The sequence below is a fragment of the Pelodiscus sinensis genome, chromosome 21, assembly GCF_052426305.1.
Source record: "Pelodiscus sinensis isolate ZL-2025 chromosome 21, ASM5242630v1, whole genome shotgun sequence".
In the NCBI taxonomy this organism is placed as follows: domain Eukaryota; kingdom Metazoa; phylum Chordata; order Testudines; family Trionychidae; genus Pelodiscus; species Pelodiscus sinensis.
Genome location: NC_143072.1, coordinates 20,791,027 through 20,815,288, shown reverse-complemented (window position 1 = coordinate 20,815,288; position 24,262 = coordinate 20,791,027). Strand labels below are relative to the sequence as shown.

Here is a 24,262-nt window from a genome sequence, read left to right as displayed (position 1 = left end):
GTCTTACAGCAGATTGATTTCTACTCTTGAATTACAAGGGACTAGAAACCATACCTATAAAGTTGGTCCACACAGGAGAATCTGCACAGATACTTCCATTTATCACTGAAACCAGCCAGTCAAATAATCTGGAAACAAACACAACCCTGCTTAGCTGGGAAGATTTATATTTTCAAGGTAAGTGTTTAGTTGATTTATGTTTTCCACTGATTTTTTTTCCTGTCTTCTATTAGGACTGCCAATATCCTGTGTTTTATACAGTTTCACACATTACCTTGGCAGTTAAATTAAAATTTTATGGAGTTCAAGGAATGCCACGAATGTTTGAATACAGTTAAAAGAACTGCTGAAACAAATGAAGAGCCCATACAACCCTGGCACTAATTCGTTTAATTCTATCTAATGAGTTTGAAGAACAGTAACATGTCAACAGAAGGCCAAGACCTTGTTCTATCGGGTTTGTTCTAATGCTCCCGCTAAACTTTTCCACCCATGTGCAGAATAAACGTTTCTATGTGCACCGAAGCATAGAATATGAACCACCAGTAGAAATGATTAGCAGAGCTGTGGGTGCTCTGCTAATCAGCTGGGTGGCATTGGAATCTCTCCTGGGTGTTCCCTCTAAGCTGAGCGCTTGGGTGAACACTGGTCTGTTCCCTTTACTCCCACTAAACTCCATGGCTGTGTCTACATTGGCATCCCTTTCCGGAAAAGGGATGCTAATGAGACACTTCGGAATTGCAAATACTTGAAATAAGGGATCTTCCAGAAAAGGGCTTATTTTCCGGAGAATCGCGTCTAGACTGGCGCTTTTCTCCGGCAAAAACCCCGAGCCGGAAAAAAGCGGCAGCCATGTAAATGTAAATGCCGCGGGGGATATTTAAATCCCCCACGGATTTGCAATTCCGAAGTGTCTCATTAGCATCCCTTTTCCGGAAAGGGGTGCCAATGTAGACACAGCCCATGAGACTAGAGGGAGTTTAGTACATGCATTTTTACCATTGCTTCTGCTCAGCACTGCAATGACTAATTAACTTAAGAGCCTCAGGGCCTCTTGAAAATGGCACCTAAACAAATGTGGACCTAAACCCTTCAGGGCCTGATTCAGTTAAGGACACAGGGCCTTAGTCTACATCACATATTGTCTCACTCAAATCAAAGAGAAGTCAGAGTATAAAGGCAGAACTTGATGCAGAATTTCTTCAGGATGCTATTTATTTTCAAATCACCTATACCATGTTTTTTCTCTGACTGCAGTAGCGCCAGCAACGTGGCCCCATTGTGCTAGGAGCTGCACAAATATAAGACCATTCACCACCCCGCCCCCAGGCTTCCAGTCCAAGGCCCTTGCCATATAATGAGGGATGTGTTAAGCCCTTTATCTATGCAGAATGTAAGCTCAGGGTCTCCAGAAGGAGGAGGGGGGGGGGGAGAGGCAGAATATACATACACATTTTTCCTCTGTTTTCAGAAGACAGAAACACACAGAGCTGCCAGGGAAATGGATAAGAAGAAACATTTTTCACAGCACTAACCCATGTAGTCAAGTTATTTTACCTTGGAGATTACGTATGTATGTCTATAGACACAGATCTAATGTGAGTCTGTTTCATTCCTGCTTTCAAAACATCCAATATATACAAATATCTGCAGTGAGGAGCAGTGGCTCAAGGATTCCTCAGCTTCTTCACAGCGTAAGCCACATTTTAAATGCATTTAAACCTGTTGGTGATTGTAGAGACCACGTCTCCCCATTTGTAATGGCACAACCTCCATGTAAGCAACTGCTGTTTTTGCAGGAGAGGGGAAGAGCTATTATTTTCCGCTGTCTAAAGCAGCTTCACAGATGACACTGAAGAAGTCAGTGCCATGAAACAAGAGCTGGGAACGTACTGGCTTCCTGTCAGGGCAGGTCCTAACTAATTGGTGGTCCTGGGCAACTGCCCTGCTTGCCCGTAGGGTCGCCAGATGGTTTAAAATAAATAAATAAATACCGCCCAAAAATTTGTCAAGGAAAAACAAAAAACCAACCAAACAAACAAAAACAAAAAAAAAGGCCGGGGGAAATTTGTCAAGAGAAAAAAAGAAATGTCGGGGAGTAACCAGGGAAACCTGGGGGGAGGATTCGTGAGGTTGGGCTGAAATGTGGTCACAGCTCTGTCGCCCCTTGAAAATGGCAACCCCGGGCGACCGCCCGGCTCACCTGCCCCTATGTACTTTTAAAAAAAATGTTTACATATTCATGAAGCTCTGAACATGTTGAAAAACAGCCTCAAATGTTCAAACATGTAGCAGATAAAACTGAACGGATTAGAAATGTCCTTGAACAGACCCTATATGGCAAGCTTTGCAAGGACAAGTGCATGTAGCCATGCTAGACAGTCATTTCTACTTGTTCATCTGTAGCCCGACTAGCCGGGGATAAAACCCCATTGGTCCCGTTATAACAGTCACTTGGACACGTTCACTGTCCCTTGGATAGGCAGTCATGGCAACACTGCTGATGGAACTTACTTCGCATAGAGAACTTTGGCCAGGCAGTCCCTTCTTGTTTCACATTCTCTTCTGGAGCATGGCTTCTTGAAAACATGTTGCTGTTTTCCAGCCGTTATCGTTCGAATTCTTAGGGTTTCCAGCAGCTCCTCCACGGAGACTTTCAGCAAGTTCGCAGTGGTCTCCACAAAGCCTTGTTCAAAACAGTCAAAGTATCAAATGAATATAACCTCGGTCTCCAAATCCAAGCAGCTCCAGAAATGTAATATAAAAAAAGAGGCTTTCGGATTGCCCATACGGCGGCTTCTGATGTCATAGGATATGCTCTTTTACTTTTAAGACAGAGTTTTGGAAGACTTTTGGCCTCTAATTTTGAAAATCATACCCCAATTTACAAGTGCTCAACAGTGCCTCTTTAAACACACACCCGCTCACATCCAAACACATACTTCTAGGCCTATGGCTATGCTGCAATGAAAACCCAGAGGTAGAAGAGCTTGAGTAAGCAGATCCTGGGTTTAACTTAGGGCTAGAGCATCTACATTCATTTTTAAGTTCAGGTTAGGAATTGTTGGACTGTGAGTCCCAACCTGGAGCACTGGCATCTACACGGCACAATGTGGGCCCAGAGCCCAGGTACTCATATTCCAGACTTTCCAGCCAAATATGGCTGCTCTCGCCTTTTGTTCACAGTGCAGTGTGGGAAAACGTGACTGTGCAGAGGGCAAAGGAAGCTGGCCCGTGGGATTGTGGGGTACTTTTGGTGGACTCTGAGAGCATGAATCCAGCAGTGCTGCATCTACACTGCAAAAATAAGAGGGCCTGAACCCTAGGAAGCCCTGGACCCTGAATTTGAGCCCTGGGTTAGCATGATTTGTATGTAGCTGGAGAGGGGGGCTAGGCTTGAGCCTGAGTTTGAAACCTGGACGTAAAATGCAGTGTAGGCATATCCTCGCAGTCTAAAACTGGTCACCTGAAATGATGCCACATCTTTTAACATATGCCCATGTCTGTATATTTCTCATCTCAAACAAGCCCCAGCAGGCACTGCCCACAGAGCTCTCTAAACACACAGACTAGTATACAAACCAATTACAGCTAGTAAAATAGGAATTGTATGTGGCGTAGTCAGAGAATTTAACTCTGGGTACATCTATACAATGGGTTTTTTTCTTCCAATCTCACTTTCGAAAGAGGATCTTTTGAAAGTGAAAGTAGTCTGGACGTGATTTTTTTCAGGAAAAAACTCTTTTTAGAAAAAAACGTGTAAACCTCCTTTTTCCGAATCCCCTCTCCCACCCATGTCCAGACTACTTTCATTTTCGAAAGAGAGATTGGAAGAAGATATGTAAATTCGCATATCCTCTTTCAAAACTTCTACGTAGTCTAGACATAGCCCAGGTCATAGTAGAGCATCAAGATTTCCTAGTGTAATGTAAAACAGAAAATTTAAACTACTTAAGATCTTGCCATCTCAAAAAAGCAGCTGAAGTATACTAGAAATTATTGGGCCTAAATTAGAGCCACTGGAATTTGCTAGAATGTGAGAAACAGAAATCGGAAGCCTTGCTGATTAGGCTACTGTTAGTTCCATGGGAAAACTGGAGTAATTAAAAAAAAATTAGATCATAGAGATCGTCTACAGATAGAAAAGAAGTTCAATTCACATTCTCCCTTGTAAAACATCTAGAATACATAACAGGCTGCAATTTGAAAGACTTGCTCAGACTGGAGTCTCAACATGGAATTACAACTAGAATATTTAAGCACAGACAAATTCCTCGAACCCTCCGATCTATGTCCCTTGGTCTCCGAGGGCCACGTAGTGCAAGTATGACTAGAAACAAGGATCACGATTATGCCAACAACTCACTTTGTGCCTTGGTGCGAATGACTCAGTTCCCCGGCTCTGATAGACGGGGCTCTCTCCCGAGGTGGGAGGATGACACAAGGGGTTGTGCAGCACTCTGATGTTTTATAAACACACATCAAAGGAATAATGGAGAGAGGGTACAATTGGGTGACAGTTCTGGTCATTCCTTTCCCCACTTTGGTCTCTGCGAAAGCAAGAGCGCAGTATAGGACCGTGGGGTCCAACCCGTTCTGAAGCACTAGCCATTATAGTGGCTACTGCTATAGCAAACTAGCCACACTCAACCGGCCAAACAGCCACACGTGGCTAGCGTGTTGGACACCACGGGACAGGTACTTCTGACATCAGTGGGTCGTTCTGGTGCCACTCTCTTTCAATACAGGTTGGACCCCCCAAGTCCTGCACTCTCAGGACCTGACTGATTCCAGATGAGGGATTTTGCCGGACTAGGGGACGTCATTTTCTGGCCCCCCCTGCTGCCAGCCATGTGCCGGGCTTCCCATGTCCCCCGCCCCCGCCACACACCCCTGTATCGCACCAGGACTCTCTGATCTTGGAATATCCATAATCGTTCCAGTCCACAGATGTTGCCAGACCACAAAGTTCTGGTTTACAGAGGTGCAACATGTCGTCGTTATGCAACAGGAAAGTACAACACTATAGCTATGTATGCTTGGGGCCTCACCTTTGGCATTATCTTCTGGTTCACAAGGCTGGGATTCGTCCACTGAGTCAGAGAACTGAATGTTACCAAGGTGCAGAAGTCCTGCTAAGATCTGCAAAAACAGGCACTTAAAGTCTGGAGTCCAGATTCCTCTATCATTGTTAAAGGCATCTGGGTTCCAAGTACCCCAGTCAAACGAGCCAGCAGCTGACACATTCACATAAACATGCAAGCCCAAAAATCATTTGAAAGGAGCTGCCTATATTTTTAAAACCACTAATTTAGTTCCTGAACCTGCACCTGTGAGGTAAATGAAAATCCTACTGTTTGCGTCAACGAGCGCAGAATTGAGCGCTTAGAAGTTATTTTTAACACGTTACATCGGGGTGGGCAATCATTTTTGATGGGGAGGGGCTACTCCCAAGAATTTGTTATGTGGTCATAGGCTGCACTTGTCTAGGATATTAATAGAGGAGGTGCAGGGTCTGGGATGGAGGCTGGGTGCAGAAGGGAGCCCAGGGTAGGGATGCAGATCTGAGAGGGAGTTTGGATGCAGGAGGGGGCAGCGGAGGAATACAAAGGGTTGGGTACAGGAGGGAGCTATGACCTGAGACAGAAGGTTGGGGTGCCAGCTGCAGGCTCTAGCCAGGAGGCCCTTACCTTTGGGCAGGCTCACTTACTGCCACAGCCCCACCCACCCCTCAATGCCCCTTGATGGGAGGCAGGCAGTGAGCCTCCAGGTGCTGCGTGCGCCCGCAAGCACTGCCCCTGCAACTCCAATTGGCTGGGAGGCGGGGTCAGGACACAAGAGGCTCCCTCCTTCCAAAGGGCTTGCCACGCAGACACGCACGCGCCGGCCCCAGCAGCTGGCTGCGCTGAGCAGCATGCGGGGGCGCAGAAGCCAGGGAATCTGCCTAAAGGTCCTGCGAGGCTGCGTTTTGCCCCCTCCTGCGTGGGACAGTATACCCTAACGGCAGGTGCTATTCTAAAGAACTACTGCTGGTTTAACAGCTGTCTCCAAAATTCCATTGACCGCTATGGAACAATCAACACAACTGCAGAAATGAAGGGCAGTTGAACAGATGCCTCAGAAGGATCTTGGGCGGCGCCCGAGGACAGCCGTCTTCCCCAGCCAGAAATGCAGAAGTCGTGCGAGTTAGTGCAACGACAGCCAGGCAGGTTCCACACCTTTGGGGAGGCAGAGAAGGATTCCTGACCCGGGACTCGTACTCGGGAAGAGGATTTGCTGCCAACAAGGTAAATGCTGCAAGCCTTACTAATGGCAACTTTGCCCAAGAAATCAGGAGAGTTGCTCGGGACGACAAGGATGGCAGGATTTGATGCTAATGCGCCCGTGCTTTGCATTAAGATCTTTCTCTACACTGATCACACACCAAGTAGGTACAAAGTCCAGTGAATACTCTGCAGGGAATTTGGTGCCTGAAAATTAAAAATTCTGCTAAATTTTGTCAAATAAATGCAATGGCCCCCGCATGATAGCAGAGAGCGGAGGCTGCACGGAAGTGGGAGATCACTGTGCAGTCCTTCCTGCCCTGGGATATAGATTCAGTGGTGAGAGGCGACGCAGCGCAAGGACTAGGTCTGCCCCAGCATTACCCAAGGGCCTCGCCCCTCCATGCCAAGTGCACCAGGTGTGGGCAGGCAGGCTCAGCAAGACAAGACGCCAAGTGCGGAGGGCTCAGTGGGGGAGAATTCAGGTGTATCTGGTTGGAGCTTATGGGGGTGGTCCAGCTGCAGGAGTGGGACTCATTGGGGGATTGTGAGGCCTAGCAGGATGCTCTGGGTATGAGGCAGTCTGGATTTATGGGGGTTGGGCAGATGGGGGAGCATCCCTATAAAGGGATCCCTCCCCTGGCAGCCGAGGAGCTATAAGTGCAGAAAGGGCTGGGGGTGGAAGAGGACAGTTTCCAAAGTGTCCGGCATCTGGGGAGGAAAGTTGGGTGTGATTCTGATCCAGCCCCAGATGCTGTACAGGGGACAAAAAAGTCTTGTCATCCCTAGCCCAGCTGGGACAAGCAGCTGAGCCAAACACAGGGTAGAAGCCACCAGCTGGGTCTTCTCCGCTTCTGTCCTGGGCGCCACAGTGATCCACCTCTCTGTTGGCTGCCATGGGCACCCAAAACATGCTGCTGGGAAGGGTCACATAACCATTCCTGTGGTTTCCCTACCAGCAAGTCATTTTTCTGATGGGAAGCAAAGAATACAGTGGGGGACATAAATTCCGCGCATGTGCAGTGGCAAAGAACTCCCTCAGCCGTAAGAGCATTTGTTACAAAGATGGGTTTACAGATAGTGCCAGGTTTTTTATCTGACCTTAAAAATATTGTTCTGTGTGGAGCTGTCAATGCCCAGATGAAACATTGCCTCTCTGGTCACCTCAAAGCAATCCTCTAGAAAGCCAAACAGATGTTATTAAAAACAAAGCAAAATACACACACAAGCCACCAAACACCCTACTCACCCCTTCCAAAGGGAAATGTAGACAGTACAGTTGTCATTTTTAAAGGTGCCTGGGCACCCCATTGAAAGTACCAGATGCAAGCACAAGAACATTTACTCAGTGTGCAGTCAAAAAAAGCAAATAGAATAAGATAGAGAATATCTAAGGGTGTGTCTAGACTACAGGGTTTTTTCGAAAAAAATAGCCTTTTTTCTAAAAAACTTCCCCTGCGTCTAGACTGCTGCTGCATTCTTTCGAAAGTAAATCGAAAGAATGCGGCAGTGTTTTCGACCGTGAAAAACCTCTTTTTACGAGGAATAACGCCTTTTTTCAAAAGTGCTCTTTTGAAAAAAGGCGCTATGTAACGCAAACTGTTCTTTTTCGAAAGAGAGCATCCAGACTGCCTGGGTGCTCTTTCGAAAAAGTGGCTTGCTTTTTTGAAAGTACTGGTTGTAGTCTAGACGCTCTTTTTCGAAAGAGGCTTGCAGTCTAGACGGAGACTTACTGCCCCTGTATAAAGCCACGGTATGCCCACATCTTGAATACTGCGTACAGGTGTGGTCGTCTCATCTCAAAAAAGACGTATTGGCATTGGAAAAGGTTCAGAAAAGGGCAACAAAAATTATTAAGAGTTTGGAACGGGTTCCATATGAAGAGAGATTAGAGAGACTGGGACTTTCAGCTTAAAAAACAGGAGACTAAGGAGGGATATGATAGAGATCTATAAAATCCAGGACTGGTGTGAAAAAAGTAAAGTTATTTACTTAGTCCCACAATATAAGAACTAGGAATCACCAAATGAAATTAATAGGCAGCAGGTTCAAAACATACAAAAGGAAGTTTTTCTTCACTCAGCGCAGTCAACCTGTGGAACTTCTTGCCAGAGGAGGCTGTGGAGATTAGGACTTTAACAGGGTTCAAGAGCTAGACAGATTCATGGAGTTTAGGTCCATCAATGGTTATTAGCCAGGACGGGTAGAAATGGTGTCCCTAGCCGCTGTTTGTCTGTAAATGGGTGATAGGAGAGGGATCATGTGAGGATCACCTGTTGTGTTCCCTCCCCCTGGGGCATCTGGTATTGGCCACTGTCAGCAGATATGAACCCAGTATGGCCGTTCTTATGTAACATCTGATTTGTCAACCCAAAGGAGCAGAAGTTATACTACAGTAATACTATACTATTAATTATACTATTGTCACCGAATGACTTAATATTGAGTAAAATATTGAACCTTTGTGGGCCCCAGAGTTTTGTTAGGCAAGTTGAAGCAGCCAGAGATCACATAAGGGTTGTAAATTTTGCCTCAGAGATGCAGAGACCCTAGATCAGGACTTGCTATATTATACTAAGTATAAATTTTAACAGTGCAAAGTGAAATCTGAACAGAGGCAAAATCTCACAAGTGGCTTTGCAAAAATGGAACATAAATCCAATGTACCAGAGCCATAAGTCTCTCTCAAGTGATTTTTCTTCCTTGAGATCATACTCCCACTGGCCGTAAACAGTTTACATACAACTGCTTAAGCTTTCATAATAGTCTGAGTTGTCAACTTTAAATCTTACCTTCCAGTGTTCTTTCAGAATTTGGCAGCCAGAAGAAATTGGCACCCTCAGGCAGGTTCCATTCCAGCCTTTCATCCTTTGTGGCACCTTTTGTGATCTTGAAACAAAAACAGAAGAGACTTCTGAACCCTAATGTCGTATGAACAACATTAAGGGCACAATGATGATGAACAAGCTGGAAACAAAACTTAATAAGATCTTTACATAAGATCCAGAAAACTGAATTAAACCACGAGTTTAAAAAAAACCTGCATTATTCTAAATAATGGGAAATTGCAAGTAGACCGTCTGCAGATCTAATGATTCTATCAGCAATGTACTTTAAAAATACCCGGCTAAATTAATCTAGCACAAACCTGATAAAAAATATGAAAGTTCCTTTCATGTGGGGCCTGATAAGCAACTCTGGTCTTTTCCAATAGAAATGTTTGAATGGAAGCACTAGTCAGATGCTGTGATCTAGAGAAATAATAAATATTTCAGTAAATACCCATAAAAATAGAAGTCCTATGGACATCCAATTGTCACATAGAATGCAAAGTACCTCTAATCTTTTAATACTGGCTTAAGCTTCTGGTCTAAATGCTATAAGCTTTTAAAAACTGATTAGCCATGAAGCTGCAGCGTAGTCCATTGGTGCTGTCTTCAGGATTGAAAAGTGATCTTTGCAAGATAGGTGTCCTTTACGTGTTGACAACATGCTAGATAAATCTAAGAAATGCTAATTCATCCTAATATACCAAGGTACATTACAAAGAACACTCCACTCCTTGTTCCGTGGAAGATTCCAGACATGTGTTTGCAAGAAGAGAAAGTTGTGAAGGTACAACACAAAACCACCACCACCCCACAACAAAAAACCACCATGTCACGTTGCTGGATCTTGAGGGGAGCAGCCAGATCCCTGATGCACTCATAGGTGGGGGTGTTGGCCCCCAAAATGGTATAGGAGGGGGCCATGTGAGGTATTGAATAGAAGCTTATTATCTGATAATCCTATGTACGCTGTTCTGGTGTTTGTATAATGTCTGTGTGTGCAATTATTAGCATGTACTTGTATAGACACTGAAGATTTCCCTGCATGTGGTTAAGCATTGGACAGGGCCGAGCCTGTGGACATGCCAATTACTGAGGCCCTGTGGAACAATGGCTCTCAATGGGCTATGGACACACTTAAAGAATGGGGCTGTCACCTGAGAGCAGCCATCAGGAAACACAGAGATTGGCCTCTGTCCAGGTGACCTGCTACATACTAGAAGAGGCCAGGAAGGAGGTATAAAGAGGCCATGCGGTCGATGCCATTTTGTTCTCAGCTCAGCACTTCATGCCAGAGGCAGCACTGCAGGGATTGAAGAGCCCGGAAGACCTGTGAACCCATCCTGATGATAGGATGTGCAACAAGAACTTTTAAACCAGCAGCTGTAACATCTCTGCTAGAGCCTGCATAGAGGACTGGGAGATTCGGTGCATGTAACGTAATATTCTTTAACAACCTTACTCTCATGCTTTTCTTTATTGTAATAATAAACCTTTAGATATATATTCTAAAGGATTGGCCCACCGTGATTTGTGGGTAAGATCCAGAGGGTAAATTGACCAGGGATCTGTGGCTGGTTTCTTGGAACCGGACAGAACTTGTTCGGGGTAAGTGGGATTGGGTGCTAGGACCCCCCACCTGTGTATGAGGCCCGGGGCCATCTGGGGCACGGATATTGCTGGGGTGTCGGAGGGGTTTTGCTCATGAGGCTTCAGGCAGGCAGCTGAAGCGCTCTGTGGGACTGGTTTGTGGCCTGTTTGGAGAAGTCACCAGTCAGGGGGCTGTAAGGAGCCCCGGATTTGAGCAATTCGCCCTGAGCGGATGCCCTCAGCTGTGCCCAGACACGGCCCGGTCCGTCACACACCACACACCTTGAGCATCTTATGTAATAAAGAATACCTGTTTAACTGGAGTTGGATATATTTTCCAAAACGGCTGCTGTTGTTATTCCGCAGAGTACATGCATTTCCTGTGAAATTACCAGGAGAGAGGACACACAAAGTATCAATTATTTTCCAATAATTGGAGGCAGGGGGGAAATCAACCAAACCCCTCCCCCTCCCTCCCCAAAAGAACCCCACAACAACAACAAAAACCAAACCATTTTACTCTTCTAATATGGACACACACATATATGTGATGATTTGCATGCTGCTTCAGTGTTTCAGAGGTGATTTTATAAGAGACATGATGGGGGGTGGTTTAGGTTTGTACAAAATTAAAAACAAAAAAACCCTTTACTATAGTCATGGTTTTGTTTCCCCTTAATATTAACATTTAAAAGGTCTTTACCAAAAGCTTCCATAACAGGGTTGGAGTCCAACACTCTCTTCTCTATCCTCTCCACTGTTTCATTGCTTTTAGGAGAGGCAGATGAAGCAGCAACAGTTGCATAAAATTTCATAAGACATCGGGATGTCCAAGTCTAAAAAGAGAATCTTGACAGTAGGCCTTTGTCTGCTCTTGCATTATTGATTAGACACAAGTCCATAACCAGACACAACTCTAAAACCAGTGCTTTGGCTATAGGAAAACATTATGCAGCTAGTGATCGTGTTGAGGAAAGTGATTTTTGTTAAGTTTATGGCACACGCTTATACGTGCCTTGCTGGACTATGGTCCTGTAAGAAAAACCAAGATCCATCTATGCAGAAATATAGCCAGAATTGACAGCTATTTTGTTCAGACAGCGATCATTCATATAGAGTTTTTCTGAGCAGGGATTGACTGCTCAGAATCAGGATCAGTGTGGGCTCATCGGATAACGTACATGCTACATGCAGGCTCCCTTTGCACTGCTGCTACCTCTGTATCAGAGGCAGCAGCATGGGGGAGGGGACAGGCGGGAGCTGGTATGCGTGGGGAGCTGGCATAAAAGTTCCCTGTGCGCACTGGCTCCCACATGCACTCCCCACTTCCGCCATATCTTATATGGAGGCAGCAGCATGGGATGGTAGGCAGGAGTCATCTGCCCACCCTGTAATTTTCAAGATTACTTAAATACATTTTAACATTCCTAGTTTTGACATCGGGGGTTTACGCTCTCTCATATCTAGTCCCAATAAAGGGGCCATACTTAGCTATCTTTACCTTGATTTCAGCAGGGATTTTACTCAACTGGAACTTTACTCTATCAAGGATTAAAACTACTCTCTGAACCATATCTGTACCGAGTATGGCCCATTTGAATCCAACCAGACAGCATTCTTCTCCCCCAGCCCCAGTTCTAATGGCTTACGACTGTCTGCTGTATTTTATACCAATTGCATTTGTGTTTCTCTCCTCCTTTTTCTTCAAATTCAAGAGCTAGCTGAAATGCTTTGGACCACAGTTACATCTCAGAACATGCGAGCAACGGCCGAACAGTGACCTGATGAAAAAGCTTCGGTGGGTAGCCAAGTTAGTCTGTACAGGATAAACGTTAAAAACAACAGATAGTCTGGTAGCACGGGGTGTTCCTTATTCTGCCTTCCACCGGAATGGTCTGGGTGTTTGCTGTCCTATCCCATCCTGTCCCTCCAGGGGGCAGGGAGAGGCAGAACTTGAACCCACCACCCTCCCCACCCCAGGCAAACAGCCTATCCCCTAGGCCACACCAGAACCTGCCCCCAACAGTCTGTTGTGCTACCAGACTTTGTTGTTTAAGTTTACTCTGATTAAAAAGAGGAGACACCCCCCCCCACCCCATCACCCAAATCCTATGCTTACCTTCCCAGCACCACTTTCACCACTAACAATTATTGACTGGTTTATTGGTTCAATCTGGCTTCCAACATTTCTATAGGTCTGCTCAGCCACAGTAAAGATATGAGGTTTCAACTCCTACCAAGAAAGAGAGTGAACATATTGGTTGAAAAGGAACACAGTGATGTTTGAAACAAAGCAGATTCTATTACTTAATCCTTGACAGCCCAGTGAGGTAAGAAAAATCTAAGTGAACAGAAGAATTTGGGTCCAGGAAGCAGAAGGACAGGCTATGTCAGCCAGGGCTGACGATAAAAATTAGAACACAGGAGTTTCTGACTAAGCCTCACACTCAGGTCTCTAGAACATACCGTGTCTTCCTCTAGTCGATTTAAGAATTTGAGCACAGAAATATCAACCACATCTTTTCTTCTACACACCAACCCACCAACAGGGAGCTACTGCCCCGGGGCCCGGCAATACAAAAGGGCCCGGAAGTCCTTACCACTGCTGCTACTGCAGCCAGGCCCCTGGACCCTTTACACTGCCACCACAATTGTGCATGGTATGATCTGGGCAGCACTGAGGGCTGCCTGGGGGGGAGGCACATTGCTGTCCGGGTGGCACAGAAGGCCAGCCTTGCCCCCCTCACGGGCACAGAGCAGGACCTTCCCTCCCACAGCTTGCTTAGGTGCCCAGCGAGGCTGTCAGCCCTGCTGCCCTACATACAGCTCTATTACACATTATAAAACTCAAATTTGAGACATGCACTTAATTATACACTATAGGAATGAACCTGGGAAGTAGACGGGAGGAGGGAAAGGAAAGCAAAATATGCACAGGGGTGTAAGAGAGCCATGCTGAATAAAGTATATAGTTTTGCTAGAAATAGTCCTAACATCGCAGGTTTGATTTATTAAGTTCCGAGTTGCATGACTTCCTCTCTTTTGCTTTGTAGCCAACTAGTCACCACTGTTACCTGTGGGCGAAGTGCAGCGTGATACTCGTTCATTAGCTCGGATGAATAGAGGCGACAGACAGGTTGAAATGGATTTACAGCCACAAGACTGCAGCCAGCATTGGTATAAAACACATCTACCGTGTACCTTGCTTGCAGACATTTCAGTACTGAAACAAATACATACATTCTGTTAGCAGTTATGGGAAACAAATGTATTTTCTTTTCCCCAGTCCTACATTTGTATAAGAAAAGTTTAGGAAAATGCTCTCTCTTTTGTCTATTCACAGATTGATTTAAAACAGTTTTTTAAAGTCTGAGGTCAGGTCAAGTCTCAAGGTACGCAACTGCAGCTATGTAAAATATATAGCTGGAGTCGGCTTACTTTAAAATCGAGCTTCGCGTGGTCCCCATTGCAGGAGGCCAACGGGAGCAAATGCTCCTGCTGGCTTCCCTTACTCCTTGTGATTGTAAGGAGTACAGATGCTGGCCGGAGCTGCCCTCAGGATTTGATTTAGCGGGTCTATTCTAGACCCGCTAAATCAAACGCCAGAAAATCGATCTCCAGCATGGCAAGCTAAGATATGCTTGGAGAGTGGTCAAATAAGAATCTCTAGCATATCTGCCCCAAACATTCCTCTTATACGTTTGTTTTCTTAAGAACAAGAATTTAAAGACCACTGAATTGTACTGATTAATTTCTTATGCACTCTCATTATAGGTTCCATATCCACAGCCCTAGAGACTAAATCATCTCTTCATTCACAGAAAAAGGAGAGTGAAAGTTAAGTGAAGACTGCAGTTTCCAAACCTTGGCGTCTCTGCTAAGACTATTACAGTCAGAGGGCTCTACTGTGTGTGGTGGTTTCTTGAGATCAGGAAATCTGTTAATAGAAACTGGGCTGAGCGCACAAAATCCTTTTTCATAGTCATGTAAAAGGCAGGAGCAATAACTGTCAACCACCACCAATTCAAGGTGCATTTGAACCAGTAACATAGAGGAAAGCTTTTTTGTTTAGATCTTAGTTGCTGAGAGACTGGTGTGGGTTCAAAACATGCTAAAGAATACTGACCAAGCCAAATTTCAGGACTGATCTCAATGCAACAGGAATCTTTCCATTGACTTCCACAGACTCTGGATCATGTCCACAGGTACTATTGTCATGCTAGTGTAACCATGATCAGAATCATTGACTATAATATATGTTATTTACAGAACTGTTGTAGCTGTGTGGGTCATGGATATCAGCGAGGCAAGATGGGGGAGGTAATATTTTAAAGGTGATATCTTTTAAATACATTGAAGTTGGTCCAATAAAAGGCATTACCCTCATCCACCTTGTCACAGAGTATGCAGACAGTTATTTACTATGCAAAGTGAAGTAACCTTTCAGAAGCATCTTCTGAAGGCCACAAATACTGACCCGTTGCTGTGTTTACAGGATTAACTTTGGTAAGATCATCAAAGAGATGCAATTTATCATCATCACTCAGAAAAGCTTTGACCTCTTCTTTTAATGAGTCATTGAGCTCATTCTGGATGGCAGGATCTCTCTTTGGGCCGTTCATCTGGGAAGCACAGATAAAAGCGAACATTAGTAACAGATTGAACAAGGGTGGACTCTCGCCTCTTCAACTGCAGTTTAAAGTCCCTTTCCTGCTTTAAGCTCAGTCTTAGCAAGAAACAAATAATTCCGCACATTTTTACTACTGGTCTGACTTCTCTGCCCCAGGCAGCATTAAAAAAAAAACCTAAGTACCTTGGAAGCTGTCTTTCAGTTTTAAACATGCTTTAGAAGGTGTTTATTTTAGGGATGTAAAATCCTGGTTAATCAGTTAACCGGTTAAACCTTAGGTTTAATCAGTTAACCAATTAAGCAGGATCCTAGGGAGGACTGCTCCAGCCTTGCTGGAGAAGCCCCAAGCCTGGGCTTCTGCTCCTGGCCCACCCATGAGCAAGTGGAGCTATTGCTCCAGCTCTCCCGGCAGCCCCACGTTCAGGGTGGCCAGCTTCTGCTCCCGGCCCCGCAGTGTGCAAGGCAGCCAGTTCCCCTCCTCCACAGGGCTGGTGCAGCTTTCTGCCTGCAGCGGACTGCTCCCAGGTACCGGTTAACCGGTGAGCATCATCCCATTAACCAGTTACCCCATCACATCCCAGATTTATTTAATGCATGCGAGATCACGAATCAATGAAAACTTTTATGGGCTGAATTCATCCCTGGTGTAATTCTAATTCAAGGGATACTATGGATAAATGTGTTGCTAAATATATACTTCCGGGTGTTGGAAAATGCATGAGCCACTGTGTGGCTACGTCTAGACTGGCCCCTTCTCCGGAAGAGGCATGCAAAGCAGGCAAGTCAGAATAGGGAAATCCGCGGGGGATTTAAATATCCCCCGCGGGATTTAAATAAACATGGCCGCCACTTTTTTTCCGGCTTGGGGAAAAGCCGGAAAAGAGCGTCCAGACTGGTGCGATCCTCCGGAATAAAGCCCTTTTCCGGAGGACCTCTTATTCCTACTTGCCAGTCTAGACGCTCTTTTCCGGCTTTTCCCCTAGCCGGAAAAAAGCGTCGGCCATGTTTATTTAAATCCCGCGGGGGATATTTAAATCCCCCGCGGATTTCCCTATTCTGACTTGCCTGCTTTGCATGCCTCTTCCGGAGAAGGGGCCAGTCTAAACGTAGCCTGTAATTATATCTGTTCTTAAAGAATCGTAAGCAGAGGATTTTGACTTCTCTGAATGACATATACTCAATACAAGGCCTGACTCAAAGATATGATCTATTGATCTTAATACCTAGTGCTTGGATCAAATTAGCTGTCTGGACTAAAGCTAATGGAGGTTCCCCTGGCTTGCATTTTCTAAGCCCAATCTGGAGTTCCACAATTATGGTTTTACGAGATGGTATATTTTATATATTATGTGCCCATTTATAGAGGTGAATGGAGGGATTATACTACTTTACCAGCATCAAATCAGGATTTGGCCCTCTGCATATAACTTTTATTTAAATACAGGGCTCCAGTGTCCTTGAAAACACTGCTTGGAAAGTCACTTGTTTGTTAAGCATAAGTAATAGAAAGTGTAGCCAGTAAAAACAAGTTTCAGGCACCAGGTGTGTGTGTGTGTGTGTGTGTGTGTGTGTGTGTGTGTGTGTGTGTGTGTGTGTGTGTGTGTGTTTCAGGCACCAGGTGTGTGTGTGTGTGTGTGTGTTTCAGGCACCAGGTGTGTGTGTGTGTGTGTGTGTGTGTTTCAGGCACCAGATTTGTGTGTGTGTGTGTTGCAAATGCTGCTTTTGCATTCCTTCCTGAAGTCTTTCTTGTTCCTTCCCTCTCTTCCCCCCCTTATGTAACTACTATTAACCTTACAAGTTGAGCAAGTCTTAGTATGTCCTTAATGCAGTCTTTTTTTCTTTATACCCACAAGCTGTAGAATACAGTTTGCATATGCAATTTGATTGATTGATTTCAGCAGCATTCAAATTGAGAAACAACAGCCTATAAACACTGCTTGCACATATGGTTCTGCAGGAATAATAATTTAAACTGAGAACAATAGTTACTCTTGTAGATGTCCATTCTCTTTCCAGACTGGATAGAACTGGATTGGAAGTCATACACAATTCTATAGCAGACCAATAAAAATTTGCTTACCAATAAAGTCGAATGAGAAGAGAATTGGCCAAATATTGACATGAACATGGTTTTCCTCATCATACCATGTCTGAGCATTAATGGACCCCAATGAGTTCACAGCTAAACATGCTGACCCACACAAAGCCAAATACTGCTCTTCAAATCATACTAGTGCTTTGTTGTGCTAATTCCTCCATCTGTGGGAAAACGTGCATTGTTCTTCCCCAGCCCTCTCATTTGTTGAATATTTATGGGAGATAAATTGCTGTAAACTCCACTGCAGAGGTGGCTGTACCAAGTCCCGGAAAAGGACTTTTCACTGGCTGGTATTAGTTGGCCCAATTTCCCTGCATTTACTTGGATCTATTGTTCTTTATGGCTAAAAGCAAAAAATATTCAAGACTATGACAACTCTTAAAAGCTCAGGTGGGAGGGGAAAAGTTCACATTTAAACAATGTTACTGAAAAAGGACTTTGAATGGTGCTGATTAAAAATAGTGACCAGTCTAGTGTCATCCTACAATTTCCAGTTGTAGCTGTCTGAAGGCAGGCCTCCATAAATTAATGAACTGACAATATTCACTAGTCTTACTCATTTTATCAGCCACATATAAAAACCACAATCTTAAATAATACAGATCAAAACCTTAAACTTATCAAAGCTAGTGGTTCAAAATTACCTAGAGGTTTATGACACATTTGATGAGCAGTTGGCAGGGCAACAAGGGAGGGGGGGAAAGAGAGAATACTTGAATAGTCTGCTACTGTGAATTATAATCAATTGAATTGCAACCCAGCATATTTCACGGCAATAAATTTAAATTAGCAAAGACAAACACTGGAACTTGAGTTTACCTGTTTGGGCATATTTTTCAGTTGTCGGATGCTATATAGGGGTGAATTTGTAAAGCTCTATAAACAGGACTCCTGGGTAGCAGAGTGATAGGTGAAGGCTTTCAGCCTGGGGGATCTTGTCAAACTAGAGGACCTGAAAGAGATTAACTTGGTTATTTCAGAAAGAGTAATGCGAACCACATAATCCTGTACTGCTTTCCAAGAGAGGAGACTAAAATCTGAACTCTAGTATGGATTTGCTGAAAAATGCAAAGTAATGCACATTGGAAAAAATAATCCCATCTACACATACAAAATGATTAGGACTACTTTAGCTATAACTACTGTACTCAAGAGAGAGATCTTGGATTCATTGTGGATAGTTCTCTGAAAACATCCATTCAATGTGCAGCGGCAGTCAAAAAAAGCAAATAGAATGTTAGGAATAATTAAAAAAGGGACAGAGAATGAGACAAATATCATCTTATTGCATCTATATAAAGCCATGGTACGCCCATATGTTGAATACTGTGTACAAACGTCGTCCCCTCATCTAAAAAAAGATGTACTGGCATTGGAAAAGGTTCAGAAAAGGGCAACAAAAATTATTAGAGGCTTGGAATGGGTCCCATATGAAGAGAGATTAAAGAGACTGTGACTTTTAAAACTTAGAAAAGAGGAGACTAAGGAAGATTTGATAGAGGTAAATAAAATTATGACTGATGTGGAAAAAATGAATAAGGAAAAGTTATTTACTTATTCCCACAATATAAGAACTAGGAGTCACCAAATGAAATTAATAGGTAGCAGGTTTAACACAATAAAAGGAAGTTTTTCTTCATGCAGCACATAGTCAACCTGTGGAACTCCTTGCCAGAGGATGTTGAGAAAACCAGGATTTGAACAATGCTCAAAAAAGAACTTAATAAATTCATGGAGGATAGATCCATCTGTGGCTATTAGCCAGTTTGGGAAGGAATGGTGTCTGTTCACTCCCTCTGGGCATCTGGCATTGGCCACTGTTGGAAGACAGGATACTGGAGCTATGTCTACACTATGGGGGTTTTCTGACACGTGTGCTCTTCTGCTTTTTTTTGCGGAAGAAAGGCTCTTCCAAAATAGGAGGCTTTTCCGGAGCACAATTTGCGTATCTTTTTCCGACAGATCACTGTAGTGTAGACATAGCCTGGGCTAGATGGGCCTTTGGTCTGACCCAGTAAGACCATTTCTATGTTCTTATTTACATTTTCTTTTCTAGAGAAGCCAGCCCCACCAGAATAAGGAGTTAGTTAACAATGGAACTAGCTAGCGTACAGATGTTGTTACATTGGGGTAGGCAAAATACAGCCCTCAGGTCAGATTCGGCCCCAACAAACATTTTCCTTTTGTCTGCCATGAATCCTCTCGGCCACTAAAAGTGCTGCTGCAGACCCAGCCATACCACTCCTAGGAAGCAGTCAGCTGCTACTAGCAAGTGTGTCCCTGTGCATTGCCTCTCCTGCACATCCCCACAGCTCCCATTGGCTAGACACTGGGGATATAGAAGCAGCAAGGGGGGCTGGGGTGGGGAGTAGCTGTGAAAGTTAACCAATGAGCCTCCATTGCACGATCACATCCCAGAGCCTCAAAATGTATCTTGACACCTACCTCCCATTAATTTAAATAGGAGACAGGCACCTAAGAGCTGTTGAAGAGCTGTCCTAGGAATTCAGGGTCTAGGATTTCCATTCTACTCCCACTGAAAATAATAGGATCTCTGCTGTTTACTTGAATGCAAAGAGGTTCATGACCTAGCTGAATAAATGTATTTAAAGTGCATCCTCTCTAATTCTCTGTAGAAAAAAAATAAACAAAGCTTCTTTAGGAAAAAGCGTTGTATGAACAAAATCAGTCACTTAGTTTCTCTTGGGTTAAGAGGACTAAAGCATGTTGTGAATTCTTCTGAATGAAAATAAAATGTGTTGCTGTTCATTCCTGCTGTTACATTGGACAGGAAAAGTTAGTGGGCCTGATAGCATCGGTGATGTCAGAGCATTTCTGTACAAGGTGTGACTCTTGAAAGTTACATCCCACAGTAAAAACAAGACATACTTGCTCATTACTGGCTTTATTCGCCTTCTGCTGAAATTCAAGGGAGAGTTCCTATTTACTTCAACTGAAGTGAGGTTAAGCCCTGTTTTTGTTTTTTTGCTCTTATTCTAACAATGGAAAAGAGGATTGATTCTCTAGGCTTCAACTATTGTATCCTAGATGGGTGAATTGCCATAGTTTTAGCTTCATGTAAATGGCGTTTAATAGAAGGCTTGTTTAACACTACACTGATCCTTAATTTGAAAGTTCTAGAGAGCAACACGTTAGTAAAAATTACGCATGTAGCTGTCTTATCCCACTCTGCACTTCTCTATCTCCTTCCATTGTTAACATCTGTAAGTGCTTTACAAGACTACTGGGCGGTGCTAAACTGGTAAACTGGCAAGATTTAAAAACTTGCCAGCTGTCTACTCTGGCCGCTTGAATTTGCGCAAGAGCACTGACTTTGTAATGTATAAAATCAGTGCTTCTTGTGCAAATACTTTCACGCTCCCGCTCGGGAAAAAGCCCTCTTGCACAAGAATACTTGCGCAAGAGGACCAGTGTAGACAGGGAAGAACTGTTTTGTGCAAAACAGCCCCCATGGCTAAAATGGCGATCGGGGCTTTCTCGCGCAAAATCGCATCTAAACTAGCCACCGATGCTTTTGCGCAAAAGCACTTTTTGCGCAAAAGCATCCGTGCCAATCTAGACGCGCTTTTGTGGAAATACTTTTAACGGAAAACCTTTTTCATTAAAAGTATTTCCACAAAATCATGCCAGTCTAGATGCAGCCCTGATGTAAAACTTACAAGCTGTTGAAACAGGGAAGGAGAGAGCAGCTCCAGTTCACAGATATCAAACAAACTACCCAAGGTCACACAGCAAATAAGCGACGCAACCAAAAAACAGACTTCAGAGCTTACTCCCAATCCTGTATTTTAACTATTAGTGTATACATCCATGCAAGCAAAATACAAAAACAATAGCTTTTCCAGACTACACTGGAGAAGACATCTACTAGAGTAGCTAGTGATTTAAAAAAAAAAAGTGGAATAAGTTTGCATCCTCTTCTCCATTGTGTTCAAAGTTACCGGTTTTCTGCCTTCAGTTATCTCTGAGGTAGGTTTTATTTAAATAGTTTCCCCTGATTATGTTCATATTCTAACACACACAATTTAATCTTGATTGAAATGAATTCTTTGTTCTCGAGGAATCATAGAATAGCTTTTACTAGCATCTAGTATATGGTTCCTGTCTTAGGAAGCTATCTATTGACTTTGATTTTTATCTGCTTAGGTTTAAGTACCCATTCTCCAGATTCTTAATGATGCTCTGTCTCTCACCCCATCTCCCTTCCCCTCTCCTATTTTTATTTTGAGTTTTCATATCCCCAACTCATAACTCTGGTCATCTGAAGAAGTGGGCTGTGTCCACAAAAGTTCATGATACCATCTACAACTACATGTTTTGTGAGTCTATGAAGTGCTACCAGACCATTTCGTTTTTTTTCCTGTAACAGACTAACTTGGCTACCCCCTGAAGCTCTAGTTTAGTGTTGAAACAAAATACAGGACTATGTAGCACTTTAAAGACTAACAAGATGGTTTATTAAATGATGAGCTTTCGTGGGCCAGACCCACTTCCTCTGATCAAATAGTGGAAGAAAATAGTCACAATCATATATACCAAAGGATACAATTAAAAAAATGAACACATATGAAAAGGACAAATCACATTTCAGAACAGAAGGGGGATGGGGGGGGAGGAGGGGGGTGTAAATGTCTGTGAGCTAATGGTATTAGAGGTGATAATTGGGGAAGCTATCTTTGTAATGGATAAGATAGTTTAGTGTTAATCTTCCTATTTTCAAAGGGGCAAGTAAAATAAGCAGACACCCCCCTCTAATTCAGATTTGCAACCAAAAATTCAGATTTGCGACTTGTAAAGGAAACTCCAAGTTAAAGTTATAGTTCTGTAGTGCACAAAACTCAACTATTTACCACATTTATGTAATCTGCAAAAGTAACCTGAATGCTTTATAATAAAACAGCCTTATTTTTAATGGAAAGCATTATTGGCGGTTTTAATTATGATGTTTAGGCTTTCAAGGGCACCCTAAAGACCTTCCGATCCGGAACGCTGTTTTTAAACGCAGTGAGGGAGGGGCTACTTCTGTGGATTGGGCTGAAACAGAAAATTTACACTCCACCCATGTAGAAAGGGCTATTTGCAGAAAAGTTGAACGTGTACAGTATTGAGGGCTTGCCCACCCATCCCCCGCACTTCATCAATCTCTTTCTAATCACAGGGGCTTCACCATTCTCTTTCTAATCACAGATGGGGGAGGGACTAAGGGAGACTTGCGCAGCTGGGGGCGAGAATTTGACCCAGATGCTCCCAATATTAGAGAGCAGAAAAGTAGCCAATGGGCAACACGGGGAGCTGGGATAAATAGCCCTAGTTCGAGACTCACCCGTTCCGTAGGGCAGACATGAGACTTTGCAGCAAGCCAGCGGGAAGGAGAAAGCGGCTGCCAAGGGAGAGCCTCTGACGTACCTGCCGGGCACGCCACCGCAGGAGGAGCTGGAGAGCAGGGGCGGGAGCTGCAGTTTGAATCCGAAGAGGCCTGGCCGGGCGCCAGCCCGCCTGCAGACTCGGGAAAGGGCAGGAAAGCTTCAGCCTCGCCTGCCCAGCCCAGCGCTGCCGGATTCAGCAGCAGCTAGAACCACGTGGCGCAAAGAACGCGTGTGTCTCTGGTTACAGCTGGCTATCCCGAGCGCTGGCTTCAAGGCTGGAGGAAGGGGTGGGGGTGGGAACGGGAACGTTGTTGGCATCTGTCTCTGGGTTAGGGGCTACCTGGCAAATCCAGGGGAGTCGTCCTGGGCTCTTTAAAAGCAGCCCCTAATCCTGAGACGCTAGCAACGTTTTCTCCCACTTTTCTCCTCCCACACTTGTCCGGTGTGTGCCTGCATCACTCGTACACACGCTAAGCGAGGGCATCTGCACGCTTTGGTTACGACAGTGGCCTTTTCTGTTTCTGGGAGCACTTTGCTTTGCCTCAGTTTCTCCACCTGTAAAATGGCGACCCCTGGCTCAAAGAAGGCTCGTTCATGAGTCTTTGTTCGTTAGTCCGTGCAAAGTGCTGACCGCTCCCGGAAGTGTTAAGTAATTTATAACCTTTTCCCCATAGTCTCATTTTTCAAGAAATACCACATTCCCCACTTCTGTAAAGACTTAAAGCACATGCTTAACTTTAGGCATGTGATTTGTTCCATTTTCTTCCATGAGACTCCTCACCTGCATGAAGTTATATGTGGCTGTACATGATCAGCTAGGGCCCTAATTACTGACAGTAGATTATCATTCAGAACTAAAAAATACAAATGTTTTAAGTGCTTATCTTTTAACTCTCACAACTTCAAGGTTATTGCAATAATGGTATATCAATGTACCAAAGCATTAACTGTCAAATGCCTGTCAAATGTGGACTGCAATTCCCATTGGGGTTAAAGAAAGCTGACATCAATGGAAACTGAAGGTGTCTGGGGGTAACGTGGACCCTAAAAAGCAAGTGACTTGCATTTCTTTGTTTTTATAAGTCTGATATATATGGGGATTTAGGCAACTCTCGTATTCTTTATCATCCCTACCAACATTTAGAAAGTATAAAAGGGACACTAAAGAAATATAGGAATGGGTCTTTTAATAGTAAGACTTTGCCTACTGAATATCTCGCCTCCAGGATTTTAAGATCTTTAAATAAGACTTTTAAATGTGAAATTGTAAGTCTTTGGATAAAGAGCAAAGAATTCACATGATGATATAAATCAATATTCCCTAGATTGGACTGGAAGAAAAGGGTGGAAATGTAAATATTTGGGTTCCATCTACAGTAGAGATTCCACGTGTGCCTACTAGCGCTCGCTAATCAAAACCTCTTTCTGTAGTGGCAAAGAAGTAGGTATTCTTTATCTGAGTGTAA

The 24,262-nt window shown here is 44.0% G+C and overlaps 1 protein-coding gene across 1 annotated transcript in view; it reads right to left on the bottom strand.

The window, feature by feature from the left end:
- MYO19 (myosin XIX) overlaps window positions 1-24,250 on the bottom strand; it is a 40,082-nt gene extending 15,832 nt beyond the window's left edge. The window contains exons 1-13 of the mRNA XM_075904744.2: window positions 22,754-24,250; window positions 18,229-18,361; window positions 15,159-15,303; window positions 13,756-13,904; window positions 12,801-12,914; window positions 11,385-11,517; window positions 10,992-11,061; window positions 9,412-9,514; window positions 9,056-9,152; window positions 7,365-7,441; window positions 5,052-5,142; window positions 2,515-2,686; window positions 55-128 (exon numbers count right to left, since the gene is read on the bottom strand). Of these exons, the coding sequence (XP_075760859.2) occupies window positions 55-128; window positions 2,515-2,686; window positions 5,052-5,142; window positions 7,365-7,441; window positions 9,056-9,152; window positions 9,412-9,514; window positions 10,992-11,061; window positions 11,385-11,517; window positions 12,801-12,914; window positions 13,756-13,904; window positions 15,159-15,303; window positions 18,229-18,240 (1,237 nt within the window). The 5' untranslated portion in view covers window positions 18,241-18,361; window positions 22,754-24,250. The remainder of the gene's footprint in view (window positions 1-54; window positions 129-2,514; window positions 2,687-5,051; window positions 5,143-7,364; window positions 7,442-9,055; window positions 9,153-9,411; window positions 9,515-10,991; window positions 11,062-11,384; window positions 11,518-12,800; window positions 12,915-13,755; window positions 13,905-15,158; window positions 15,304-18,228; window positions 18,362-22,753) is intronic.
- Between the last annotated feature and the right edge of the window lie 12 nt (window positions 24,251-24,262).